The 12,512-nt window shown below is 39.6% G+C and overlaps 1 protein-coding gene across 4 annotated transcripts in view; it reads right to left on the minus strand.

Moving 5' to 3' along the window:
- The window catches only part of RIPOR2 (RHO family interacting cell polarization regulator 2), a 107,309-nt gene that overhangs the window by 53,399 nt on the left and 41,398 nt on the right, over positions 1-12,512 (minus strand). For all 4 annotated transcript variants that reach the window (XM_045551908.1, XM_045551911.1, XM_045551909.1 and 1 more), the window contains exon 2: positions 851-977. In XM_045551908.1, the coding sequence (XP_045407864.1) occupies positions 851-977 (127 nt within the window). The remainder of the gene's footprint in view (positions 1-850; positions 978-12,512) is intronic.

Consider the following 12,512-nt stretch of genomic DNA (forward strand, 5'->3'; position numbering starts at 1 on the left):
CATGTATCTTTTTAAAAAGCTTTATTTTTATGGAATAAATTATGATTAGGTATAACTTATAAAAATTCAATATCTCTAGTAGTGTCAGGGATGCAGCTTGCAGTGGTAAGATGGATGCCTGATACCTTAAACCCAAAGTGCTGATCTGATTAGGCGATCCAGAGGCCAGGCCACTCGCTGACCCGGCTATCGGCAGGAAAGCTGAGACCGCCGCATCTGGCAGGAGCCTGCTGCACCCCTCCCAGGTTGGGTATTTGCTACGCTCCTCTGCCATCCCTGTGTGCACCAAACGGACAACACAGGTCGAAGCACACAGGGCCCCTTGGAGGGTAATACTTTTATGAAATCAGAAAACAAACTCTATTCCATGTTACCTATCCACTATCTGTTCTTTCTTTCTTGAGTTGCCCCAAGTCCTGTTTTAGATGAGAGGAGATTCCAAGGAAACTAGAAGACTAACTTTGACAACCCCTGTCCGAATGGCATCGCTTCCTGGAGCCGATCTGCAGAGGCACAGTCTTTATCCACTGAATGACTTTGTAGCACACACAGCCTCCCAAATCCGAATGCAATGGAAAGTGTGTTTCAAAAAGGGGTGGAGGTGTGGAGAGGTCTATACATACATCACTAGCTTATCCTAAATCCTCAGCCATCTTTTTTGCAGGAGGAATTCTAAATGATAGAAAAGAAATTACAGCACTTAATTTTTGGTACATCCCTTCCATGAAAAAGAGGTTAAAATACTGTGTGTGTGTTGTGGCAAGGCTGCATGCACAGAGACCCTCTTCAGAACATCAAAGGTCACTTCCTTTTCAAGCTGCATCCCAGGAGAGAACCACACACTACTTGCCTGGATCGCCTTTCCTGAAGGCCGCTGAAACCTGCAAAGGACTGGCTTCTAATAATCCCATTGGGCCCTCCAGGCGAAAAGGACTGGGATCCTACCAACATGATTTCTGGGAGTCTGGTGGGCAGTCCTATGAGAAAGTAGAAAGATTATGACAACTTACTTGCAGGCAGATTCAGACAGAAGATACGCTAAGCTTGTTAGCAATGATAATCGCTGTGAGTAAGGTGAAGTGAGTCATGGGCTGTCAGATGCCTGTGAGATTCTTTACTATGGAATGGTCTTTCAAAGCCAAAGGGTTCACCTCTCAGGTGAATAAAAAAATATACTCACTTTCCTAGACAACAACAAATATAAGTTACACAAAATTATCAATCATTGTAGGTTTCCTTCAGGAACATTTTTTAAACAAAGTTCAACCATACCTTCAAAAACATGCACACTTTTGCAGTGTTTACTTCCATCCAACAACAACAATAAAAACACACAACTAGGTCAAATCAAAGCTTCAGATAAGTCCTGCATCAAATTCAAAACACAGGTCTTAAGGTGGAATTCTACACTTAGAAGTCATAAGGTTAAAACACTAGGTTTCTTTAGAGATGAACTTACTTAAACTTGTTCTCCCTTTGTATCCTTAAGTATATTTTGAAAGCTGTGATTGTGTCACTACTGTGACAGTGCAAAATGAGAAGCATAAAGGGAATGCTCACAAAAGAAGTGATAATCTAGGTGAGATAAGAATGCAAGAGAGGGAAGAAAAGGTAAGAGGAAAACACAGCAGAAAGTACACAACCCCTATCTCAGCTGCTTGCTTGGCTTTTGTGAAGACTCACCCCGATGGACCAAGATGCATTGTCAAGGCACAACCTAAGCTGGACAGAAGCCCAACACTAGTTCCCCCAAAGGATTACCCTAGAACTATTAGGTAATTCTATTCCCTTTAGATCAGCAAAAGCCAGAGTACATACCATCGTCCCAGCGGGTGATTTCAGTCCAGAGAGCAGGATGTGCTAGCAGGAAAAATATGACAGCTCCTGCCCAGATTGAAGACTTCCAAAGTGGGCAGACATCAAACTGTCCTTTAAAGACTTAGCAAGAAAGAAAGCTAAAGAACAGCAGCAGCAGAGTGCATCCAGATATAAGAAAGACCATCTTCACTAGGCCCCACTCAAAGCTGCACGAAGCAGTTCAGCAAGGCAGGAGATTTGAGTGAGTTACTTCCCCAGAGAAAGAAGGGCAAACAGCCCCTCCCCCACACCGCCCCAGGTTTTTAAGTCCCCTCCCTCCCTCTCCAGGAGAGAGCAGCCCAGGGGTTTGTATGCATTCTTGCACGGTACAGGTGCTGAATCACAAGGCCATAGGTCTGGCCATAGGCTTACTCTTTTATCTGGGTGGGATGCAAATCCCATACCAGCTGGGGAGGGTAAGCTTAAGTTTTAGAGCATCCTCTAGTATTTTTAAAGTAATGAAGAATTATGCATGAGCAGTAAAAGTAATATGGATCTCACAAAAGTCTAGACAAAATGCAGGTGCAGATTCGGCTCTCTCTGGTTACTTCTCCCCACCCCCAAGGCTCAAAAATAACCCTAATTCCTTTAAATCCTTAATGAGGCTCTTCTGTGTGTTCTCTAAGCACTGAGGGGTCTGTCTACATTTCATTAGGGACACCTTCCTTAGGTTCATAAAGCTTGTCTGTGCTATCATTGTATAACATACAAACTTCTAATAAACATCAAGGAAGCACTGTAATTTATGCTCTTTCTGTACCCAATAATACGATAACCAAACACCTTAACTGAAGTCTCAGCTGGGCAAATCTTATTAGTATTATATCTCATTTTGTAAATTATTGTTCAATAGGTCTATTATATCATGGACATTCTTTGAACCCAGAAAAAGACTTTGAGTATTTAAAATATTTAACTGTATCATTGTCTTGTACCTCCTAGAAATTACATTTCTTAAACCAAAATTTTTTTTTCTCTTACCCATTGAATCAGTAGTTTAAACTGATGCCTGGCTCCCATTCCAGGTATTCTGTTTAATTGATGTGGGGTATCACCTGGGTATGGGGATTTTTTTTTTTTTTAAATGGTCACCAGATGATTCTGATGTTCAGCAAAGTTTGAGAGCCACTGCCTACGAGAAGTTTTGACTGAACAATCAGTTGCACTAGTGATAGGCAAAAAAAAAAAAAAAAAAAAAAGAGAGAGAGAGAGAAAAGAAAAAGGAAAAAGATGCCAGGTGCCAAGCTGGTTGAAAATTTAAAACTTCTGTTAAAATAATCTGCTACGATTCATCAAATCCAACTTTCTCATTAAATGAATTAAACGTTAGAGAGTAAAACATATGTACCTAATTGTGAATAATTTTCCTTCTTCCTCTTTTTCTGTAACAGGTAAGCAAGATTCTCCAGAACAAAACCAATGTTTGTTTGATGTTCTAAGATTGTAAAATGCTTTGGAGGGGGAAAAATCTTCAGAAACTTTTCATTAAATTTTGATGTGGAATATATGGCCACTAGGAATGTGACAGAGGTGAGCATTCTGTTTTGCCTTTGAGGTCTTAGAAATGATCGTTATCTACCAGGAAAGAATTCGGCCTAGAGCTGGTTTAGGCTGAGATTTCTAGCCTGCCATCAATCCCCCTAAAGGCTGACATACCACCAAAGGAGAGTCATAAAAACGTGCACACACACACAGCGCCAGGCTCTTGGAGAAATACAATGAATGGGTTGGGGCAGGGGAGTAGGAGATATTAGGGATGAGATTATACAAAACACCACACTCCAATCCCAATCCCAGACCCCACAAATCTGACATATATTCTTCCAGCTTCCCTAGCCCTTCCCCAGTTGCAAGTTATTTTGTACCTCTCTGTTACCATCTTCAGTCCTCCTTACGACCGCCCTACCCCTCTCCTACCTCTTAGTGTCTTAAATCTTCAGGTTGCTCCCTGGCTCCCTAGGAAGTTCCAGGGACCTGCTTTCTTCCCAGCTTCTAGCAAAACTGCCCCTAACGTTTTCAGGTTTTAAGGGTTTAATTGCTCCTGTTGGAGTAATTTGCATTGCAAAGGACCTAAAGAAAGGACTACAGTAAAATTGCAGTAGTGCTGTTGATGGGGGGTGTAAAGTGGTATTAAAATTTTGTAGGACAATTTGGCAGTATCTATTTAAAATACAAAACATACTTCTTTAACAGGGCACTTCTATTCTTTGATATCTTCTCTAGAGAAATACCCAAATGCACAAAGAGGCATATGCGAGGATGTTCATTACAGGCAATGTTAGTAATAGTGAGAAGACGGGAAATGATATAACTGCTGGTCATCACAGGAACTGTCTAATACCTTGCGGCATAACTACGGTTATGGAATACTATGTAGCAGCTAAAAACAGTATGCCCACATAGATTCTCCAGGACAAGCTGCAGAACGAAACAGAGCAGGATACCAGGAACGTTGAAAACTATATAACACTATGTACATGAATAGAAAAGTTCTGAAAGTATACATAGATGGATGGCCTATCATATAACTCTATATAGTTGTTTATAAGTCTTCAGGAAGATAAATATGACTTCCAAGAAATAATGTGTTAAGTTTCATAAATTCTGATTACATCAGAACAATTCAGATTCCCTGATGAAGTCCTTATTATGAGTTCTGACCTATGTAACAATTTAATTGTTTTCATCTGCAAAACTGTTAGAGCTGGGCCTGTACTCCTGGTAGTGTGCACTATACCCAATACGTATCTCTAAGGTTCACCACATGCCATATCTAATAAGCATGAAATTCCCCATAAAAGAAACTTGTCTTTGGATGCTGCTACTTAGAACTGCTGGAGCTTTGAGAAATGTTTCCAGTGTCTAAGTTACTGACTCCTCACCTGGTCTTTCCAAAAATTCCAGCAGAATTAACATTCATTATGTGTGTTAAATCCCAGAAAGGTTTCAAATCTTAGGAAGCCAGTGAAGATGCTATGGTTTGCTCCTCACTTTGCATTGTTGCGGGAGACACTGGCTGTTATACTGGGCGGCCACCCCTGCCCTGCCATTTCTATAACCAATGGGAACAACAGGATCTTTCTGGAAAGAATCCCAGGCACCTTGACTAAGTGTTGAACAAACCCTGTTGTTCTGAGCCTCTTGGCAAAGAACCCCAGGAGCCTCAGCTGTTTCTCTTCCTGATTCTTCATACAATGAAAACCACTGCCTTCTCCCCTTCTCAGCTATGCAGTGCTGAGTTCCAATTAGACACATGCCAGGGTCTTTTGAAATTACAATAAGATTTTACATGTTCTGTTATGCACACTGTGATACAGGTACGCTGGGCCTTGGTGGGTGCTATGAGCCACCTCCTGACCTGAACGCCTTGTGTCTGTTTAAATTAGAAGGTAGCTCATCAAATCAGCAGGCAGTTTTCAGACAGGAGATCTGAGCCTGGAGATAGGAGGGGAGCCGGCTGAGGCAGATAAAAAGAAATCAAGGAATCAATAGATCCTCCACCCCCGACCCCTCCTGGTCTCAGGCTGTGACTGGACCAGAAATAAAAAGTGGCATATGATTGCAATTCAGAGGCGGAAACTGGCAGCTCCCTAGAGAACTTGGAGATAACTTGAGTCTTAAGAATAAATGATATGAATCAACCTTGGAGGGCTGCTTGGAGGACGGGCAGTGAAGGACACCTGCCACATAGCAGCCCACGCAGCAGGCCCTAAAATGAAGCTCATGGTGGCGCCACCAGTGGGAGTAGTAGAAATGATGGGAAAAGGTTTGGCAAGTCTAGTCTAGGTGACAGTTCCACTTCTCATTATATTTTTATAAACGGGCATTCTGGCTTATGCTTTCTTGTGAATTCGATTAGCTAGAGTTAACAAGCCTCTCTCAAATTTTAACAATTCCACTACGTGACCTGTAAGGCTAGGCAAGGCTAAGGTAAGGAGCTGGGCAGCCCAGCAACCTGCCAACCTCCTGTCAATACCTGCCGGGTGTGACTCTCCAAACTGACTAGTCCAGAGTAAAAGTGCTAGAGGAATTGATTAACCCATAGAAAACTGGGCAAACCTACAAGTCAGCTAGAAGGAATGTTAATATTGATTGTCAGAGTTAAGTATACTGAGACTTATTAAAGGAAACATGATTCATTAGATTATTTTTAGTTTTGCAAGCACAAAAGTACTCTCCTTCATTAGGAAAATACAGAAAAGTAGATAGAAGGCAGGGGAGGGGAGACAAGGACCATACTGTTTATACCACCCAAAGACAACCACCAGTAGAATTTTGATGTATTTAATTTTATTCAACTCTTCTCTTTCCATATAAAGCATAATAATTTGCTCATACTGCATGCTACATTTTGTATCCTGCTTTTTCTATCAGATTCTTTTTTTAGAGCTATGCCAGGGGGTTTATAAATTAGCTTTTCTCTTAACTGATCTTTAAAAGGATATGCAGGTCTACCCCATATTCCATGTGCTCCTTTGGATAATAAAAGGGAAACTAACCACTCTACATTATAAATATATGCTTTTCATTTCTGATTTTCAGATATGGCAGGTTTGGCCAAAGGCAAAGAAGGAAACTCCTGCAAGGATGAGACTAGGGCTTTTCTATGGGAAACAAGAGAGCACGTGAGCATTTGTACATGCTTGTGTTGCAGGACCTCAAACATCATGAATTTCAAAAAACAAGAACACAATAGCTGGATGGTATGGCCTTAACCTTTACGGCATTTTCCTTTTTTTTATTTAAGCAAATCCTCTAAATAAAAACACGAATAGGTAATTCTGAAAGATCCTTATTGATGATAGAAAATATGAGAGACTTCTGTGATTTCTAAATGAAATGAGTAAGGATATCTCAGTTCTTGCCAAGGACTTTCTTATGGGGGTGAAATGTCAACTTAGAAACCAATAGCTGTCACAGTTACAAAGGTATGCCATCCATAAGACAGACTGAGAGGAACCCTCTGAGACAAGACAACTGACCGACAGATCAGTTGGCAGGTTGCTGGGGTAATAGTGCTGCCAAATGTAAAAAATTCTACGATCAATTCAAGTGTTTGCCTGAGGCCAGGGATGGGAGCAGGGAAAGGAACCAGGAGACCTTTTGGGGAGTGGTGGAAGTGTTCCCAAACTGAATCGTGGTGATGGTTGCACAACTGTATAAAAAAACCCTCAAAACTATACCCTCAAGTAATTTTATGGCATGTGAATTTTACATCAGTAAAGCTGTTAAAAAAAATCATTATCAATTTTTAGAAAAAGCCATCATTTCTCCTGCAAGAAAAAGAGCCAAGAAATCAGAACTTGGAAAGGAAAAGCTGAATCAACAAGCAAGAAGCTCAGAGTTGCTTTTGTGATTTGATCCCTTCTCCCAGGCAGGCCGCATAAGATGCAGCACCTGGCCCCGCTGCACTTTCTGAGTCATTTCTTCAAGCCCAATTTGGGTTCCTCCTTTCTCCTTTCTTAACCATGCCATCCTATTTGTGCTCCCCCACATCTTGGTCAAGAGCAGAAGTATAATTCAGTTGTCTGGAATAGGCATGTGGGCCAGATGTAAATAGCCCACTAGGATTATTTAAGACAAATCCTAAAAATAGGTGTCTGCTTATTGTACAGTTATAAGGTACTCATTACAGAGCAGTTGGCTAATCTTTTTTAAAAAGTAGATATATTTAAGTCATTGGCTATCTTTTTTAAATGTATGGTTGCTTTAAAATAAATCAAGGCAATGCTAATATTTGCTTCTAAGTTGTCATGCATGATAAATACATGCATGATACATTATGCTATTTGACTAGGACAAGTGATGTGAATGGATGAAAAAAATTATAGAACAAATCAACACAGCCTCACTCCTCAGCAAGGAGATGGAGAACCAAGGTAAGGTGCTGTAACTGGCCTCCTGGGCAACTTCTAAACTCAATGAACCCCAGATTCTGTATCTGCAGAATAAAGGTGGTAATTCCTCCCCATTTTAACAGGCAAGCACTGTAAGGTTCAACTGAGACCACTGCACCATGTCTTTAGTTTCCTTTAATCTGGAACAGTTCCTTGGCCATTCTTTGTCTTTGACGTTGACATTTTAATAAAGTTCAGGACAGGTGTATTGTAGAATGTCCCTTAATTTGGATTTGTCTGCTGTTTTCTTATGAAAAAAAATTCAGGCTATGCATGTTTAGCAGTGACACCACATAAGTGGTCTTGTCCTTCTCTAGCCATTGCGTGAGAAGTACCAGCAGTCGGCTGGTCCCATTACTGGTGATGTTAACTTTGATCAGTTGGTTAAAGTGTTGTTGGCCAGTTTTCCCTTTGGAAAGTGACTATTAAGTATTTTTGCCTTTGTACTTGATAAGTAGTTGGTAAGGAGAGTACTCTGAGGCCGTGCAAATACCCCATTTCTTTGATCTAGGAGTTTTAGCAGCCATTGATGATTCTTGCTTGAATCAATTATTACTATAACAGTGGCAAAATGGTACTCTGAACTCCCATCATTTCTTTTACTGTAAGAAAGAGTTTTTCATATACCTACGTAATGAGTGTGATGCTCACTGTCTGGGGAATGGACATGCTTGAAGCTCTGACTGGGGGGGGCATGGGCAATATACATAACCTAAACTTTTGTACCCCCATAATAAGCTGAAATTTTAAAAAAAAAAGAGTTTTTCCTAATCCTTTTATTCATTCAATTGTTTCTTTCTTTCTTTTCTTTTTTTTTTTTTTTTTTTTTTTTTTTGAGACAGAGTCTCACTCTGTTGCCTGGGCTAGAGTGCTGTGGCGTCAGCCTAGCTCACAGCAACCTCAAACTCCTGGGCTCAAGCAATCCTCCTGCCTCAGCCTCCCGAGTAGCTGGGACTACAGGCATGCACCACCATGCCCGGCTAATTTTTTCTACATATATTTTTAGTTGTTCATATAATTTATTTCTATTTTAGTAGAGATGGGATCTCGCTCTTGCTCAGGCTGGTCTCGAACTGTTTATTTCTTTATTATCACTATGGATTCATAGATTCTTATTTTTTTCAGAGGATTATAATCCATTATTATTATTTGATGCAAAAGCTGTTTCTTGAAGCATTTTCTGAGCAGCACAGCTAGAGGGATCTCACCTTGTGAACTACAAAATTTTGAATTACTGTTGGGAATCAACATATTCAGGGACTCACTTGTATTATAGTTATTTTACTAAATGTCTCATCCCTTTAACCAAGCTATACCCTTCTTGAGGGTGAGTACCAGCTGTCTTTTGAAACTTCTTTGATGCTCAGTATAGGGTAAGATAGCAAAAGCACTGGCTCTGAAGCCAGGTTGGCCTAGGCTTCACCCAAGTCACCTGTTCTCTCTAAGCCCCAATTTTTCTTGTCAATAACATGATAATAATACCTAAATCACCAAGGTGGTTTCAAAGAGAAAATAAGAGAACATGTAAGGGCTTAGTGTGGAGTAATGGTATTTCCTACTAATTAGGACTTGCAATTTGAAGAGGTATCTGACTTTTATTAATCAAATGGAATGTGCTAATTATAAACCCATACACATCTTACAGGTGAGGAAATGCGTAGAGATGAAGTAATTTGACATTACTGCTTTCCCCTTCTCTGTCTTTTATTCTCCCTCAAAGCAATGACAGCAGAGTATGTTGAAGCTATTTTAAGGATCTGGCTGAGTCATTTGAAGAGTAAAGAAGAAATGTTAATAGCATGTCTATTCACTGGGACAGTCAATTGTAGAAACTTCTAGATAATTGACACCGTTTCAGCCCTGGGGAAAATGAAAACTGTTTCTTGTTCCATTCTGGTGGATTAAATAAATGCAGGGAGTAGCAGCTGGCCTCATGATAATTAGAAGAGAAATGATTCAGGGCATAAAACTCGCTGAAATCTCACGAGGGGTTGGGTTGATTTTTGACTAATGTTGTCATAACTCACTTTAAAATGCAGTCCAGAACACTTGTAGGCCTTCATTTGGTGCACATTACACATCAAACCAGGACCAACTGTTTCCTGGTTATAAGGAAAAAACATTTTGAACTTAAATGAAGGCTGAGGATGTTTGCAATAATAAGTAAATTTACCTATTTTTTTTTAAAAAAAGCCAGCAAAATCCATGTATATCAAAAGGGGAACATTTCTTGGGAACATGATCTTCGGAGACAGCTTGGCTAATCCTGCTGAGAGAAATATACACCCACCAGGAGCCTTCATTTTCTGATCACCAGATTTGAAAAGAACACTCCTATATAGAAGAAAATGGCCCCATGCCTGGCATTATCAACTCCTTCAGGCATATTTGCATGCAGGCTGTTTATCCCTAGAGCTTGGCAAATCATTTCTAGCTAGTAGCGATTGTTGCGTCTTTATTTCAAAACAGCATCAAAATGATACTGACATCCTCTCTTCTATTACTATTTGACTTTACTGAAATTACCATTTTTATAAGCCTATATTTTTTATTGTTCTCACTAGAACCAAGCTACATCCTTGGAAAACTTGAACAGAAAAAGCCATTAGGTTCTAGGAACATGTACCCAACAGTGTGCTGGGAAGTATAATTACACACCATGTGCCTGTTCTCTTGCCCATCATGTGTGACTAATGCTGGTATTTATTAGTGGGCATCAGAGCCAGGTAGCAAATGGAATTGAGCCTTATAAATAAAGCTACATGCTGTATTTCATCTTAGAGAAAGGATAAGAAATTATCTTAAATGAAAGCTTTTCAGATTTGGCCTATGTAATTAAACTAACAGATTTTTCATATGGCCAATTAATTACTTTCTGTCCACCCTACCAAGTAAACTGAATTCATAGAGAATTGACTGGCAATTATGTGATGGCAAATATAGCTAAAAACACTGACTCAATCATGGTAATGTTCTATGATCGTGGCCTTTGAGCTAGGAGGTCACAGTTAAACCCTTGCAACACAAAGGTAAAGCTATGGACTTAAAACTAAGTCAGTGAGTCCTTTCAAACTCAAGTTACATTCGTCATTTTATTCCTGTTGTTATGACAACACTTTTAAAAGCAACACTTCAAATGCTTAGCATTCAGGCATCTTATTATAGACTTGAAAAAAATACATGAGGGTATGAAATGTTGTTCCTAGGGGCTTAAAAATGGGCCTGGCGATCTTCAAGAGACGCAGAGTTAGAACACCTGGACTCCTTTCTGAGCTTTGGCCCCACAGTTCCCTAACTTTGCTGTTTTCTAGCCTTAAGGGAGTGAGGGCTTATCCATGAAAGGGAAGCTGAAAGGATTTATGTGGGAAGACACGTATTATTATTCACACTCTATTCTGTGGCTGCATGTGGACACAAGAAGTTCCTTCAGGACCTTATGTATTTTATGGTCTTGATTATAGCTTGTGTCACGCAGTTTTTAGAAGTCTGTGAATGCTGACGTGTTCTGATTGATTTTAGTTGTTTATTGTTGGCTATTGGAAGGATTCATTTACGTAAATATAACTTTATAGAAAGATTTCTCATAACAGAATTATTATGAAAATTAATCACTGATAAAGGGATAATGGTGTTGGAATGAACCTATTACATGAATCAGTGACCAGCTGTGTTTGTACTACAGTCTGATAAAAGCATAGAAATGTTTGTCAAATTTAATATTTTAATTTTTTAAAGCAACATACACACAAGAAGATATTTTTACTAACGAAATGAACTAGTTGAATGTTGGCACTTTTCAGTCATTATGTATTAATAGGTTGAAATTTATCTGTTGTGTTTAATTCTGTCTGCCTTGAAGTAAATTTCTCTGATAATTTTACCTTGGTCTTCCTAAATCTGTGGCATTTTGTATGATGTCCTGTGAATTATTACTGAACGAAGTATAACTGACCAAAAAAAAAAAAAATTGAGGAAGGAAACTATAACAAATGGATTTGTTGCAGAATAGCCCAGTGTCAAAGAGTTATTCTGAATTCTAACCAAGTAAAGTGGTGCTATGTATGCATGTGGCATCATAGCCAGCAGTTTCAAAGTTGAGTGGCTTCCCAGAGGCCTGTACACATGTTCTCTGTATGGTCATATTAGCAAATTAACCTGCCATAGTGGGGGTAGTGGTTTCATTACTGGTCCTAGCTGCTGCATACCAAGAGGTGGCCACATGCATAACATCTGCTGAATTATTTTTGGTTGCCAAAACCAAATAATTTATAATCAGAATGCAAAGCAGTTAGATATAGCTATAGCTAGATTATCAACAAAGCAGAATTATATTCCTTTTTATTATACATCAAGAGTTTTTTAATAATTTCTTACCATCCTTTGCTTCAATCAAAAGATGTGAAGCTGTAAAGGCAGTAATGATGCAAAAAGTCCATCTAATTCTTAGCTTTAAGTACAATTCAGTGTAAAAAAAGAACAAATGTTTAATTATCCAGCACTTGATCCATCAACATACGGCAAGTTCTCAACACCAAAGAGAAAAGAATATATCAGAGGCTGATTTGTATACATGTGAAATGCCATATTACTTGTATCCTGAGCCCAAAAGGCACTGTCACATTGTTTCTCCTTTCAGCTGCCCACATAACTCCTCTGATCACAGCAAGCTCTCTCCCAGTAAGTTAGCTTCCACGCTTAGCTGTCTATGGCCCTTTTGCCTGGTTACTGTTCTTGGCTAATTTACCTAGAGTGGAGTCA

The sequence above is a fragment of the Lemur catta genome, chromosome 5 (assembly GCF_020740605.2).
Source record: "Lemur catta isolate mLemCat1 chromosome 5, mLemCat1.pri, whole genome shotgun sequence".
NCBI lineage: Eukaryota > Metazoa > Chordata > Mammalia > Primates > Lemuridae > Lemur > Lemur catta.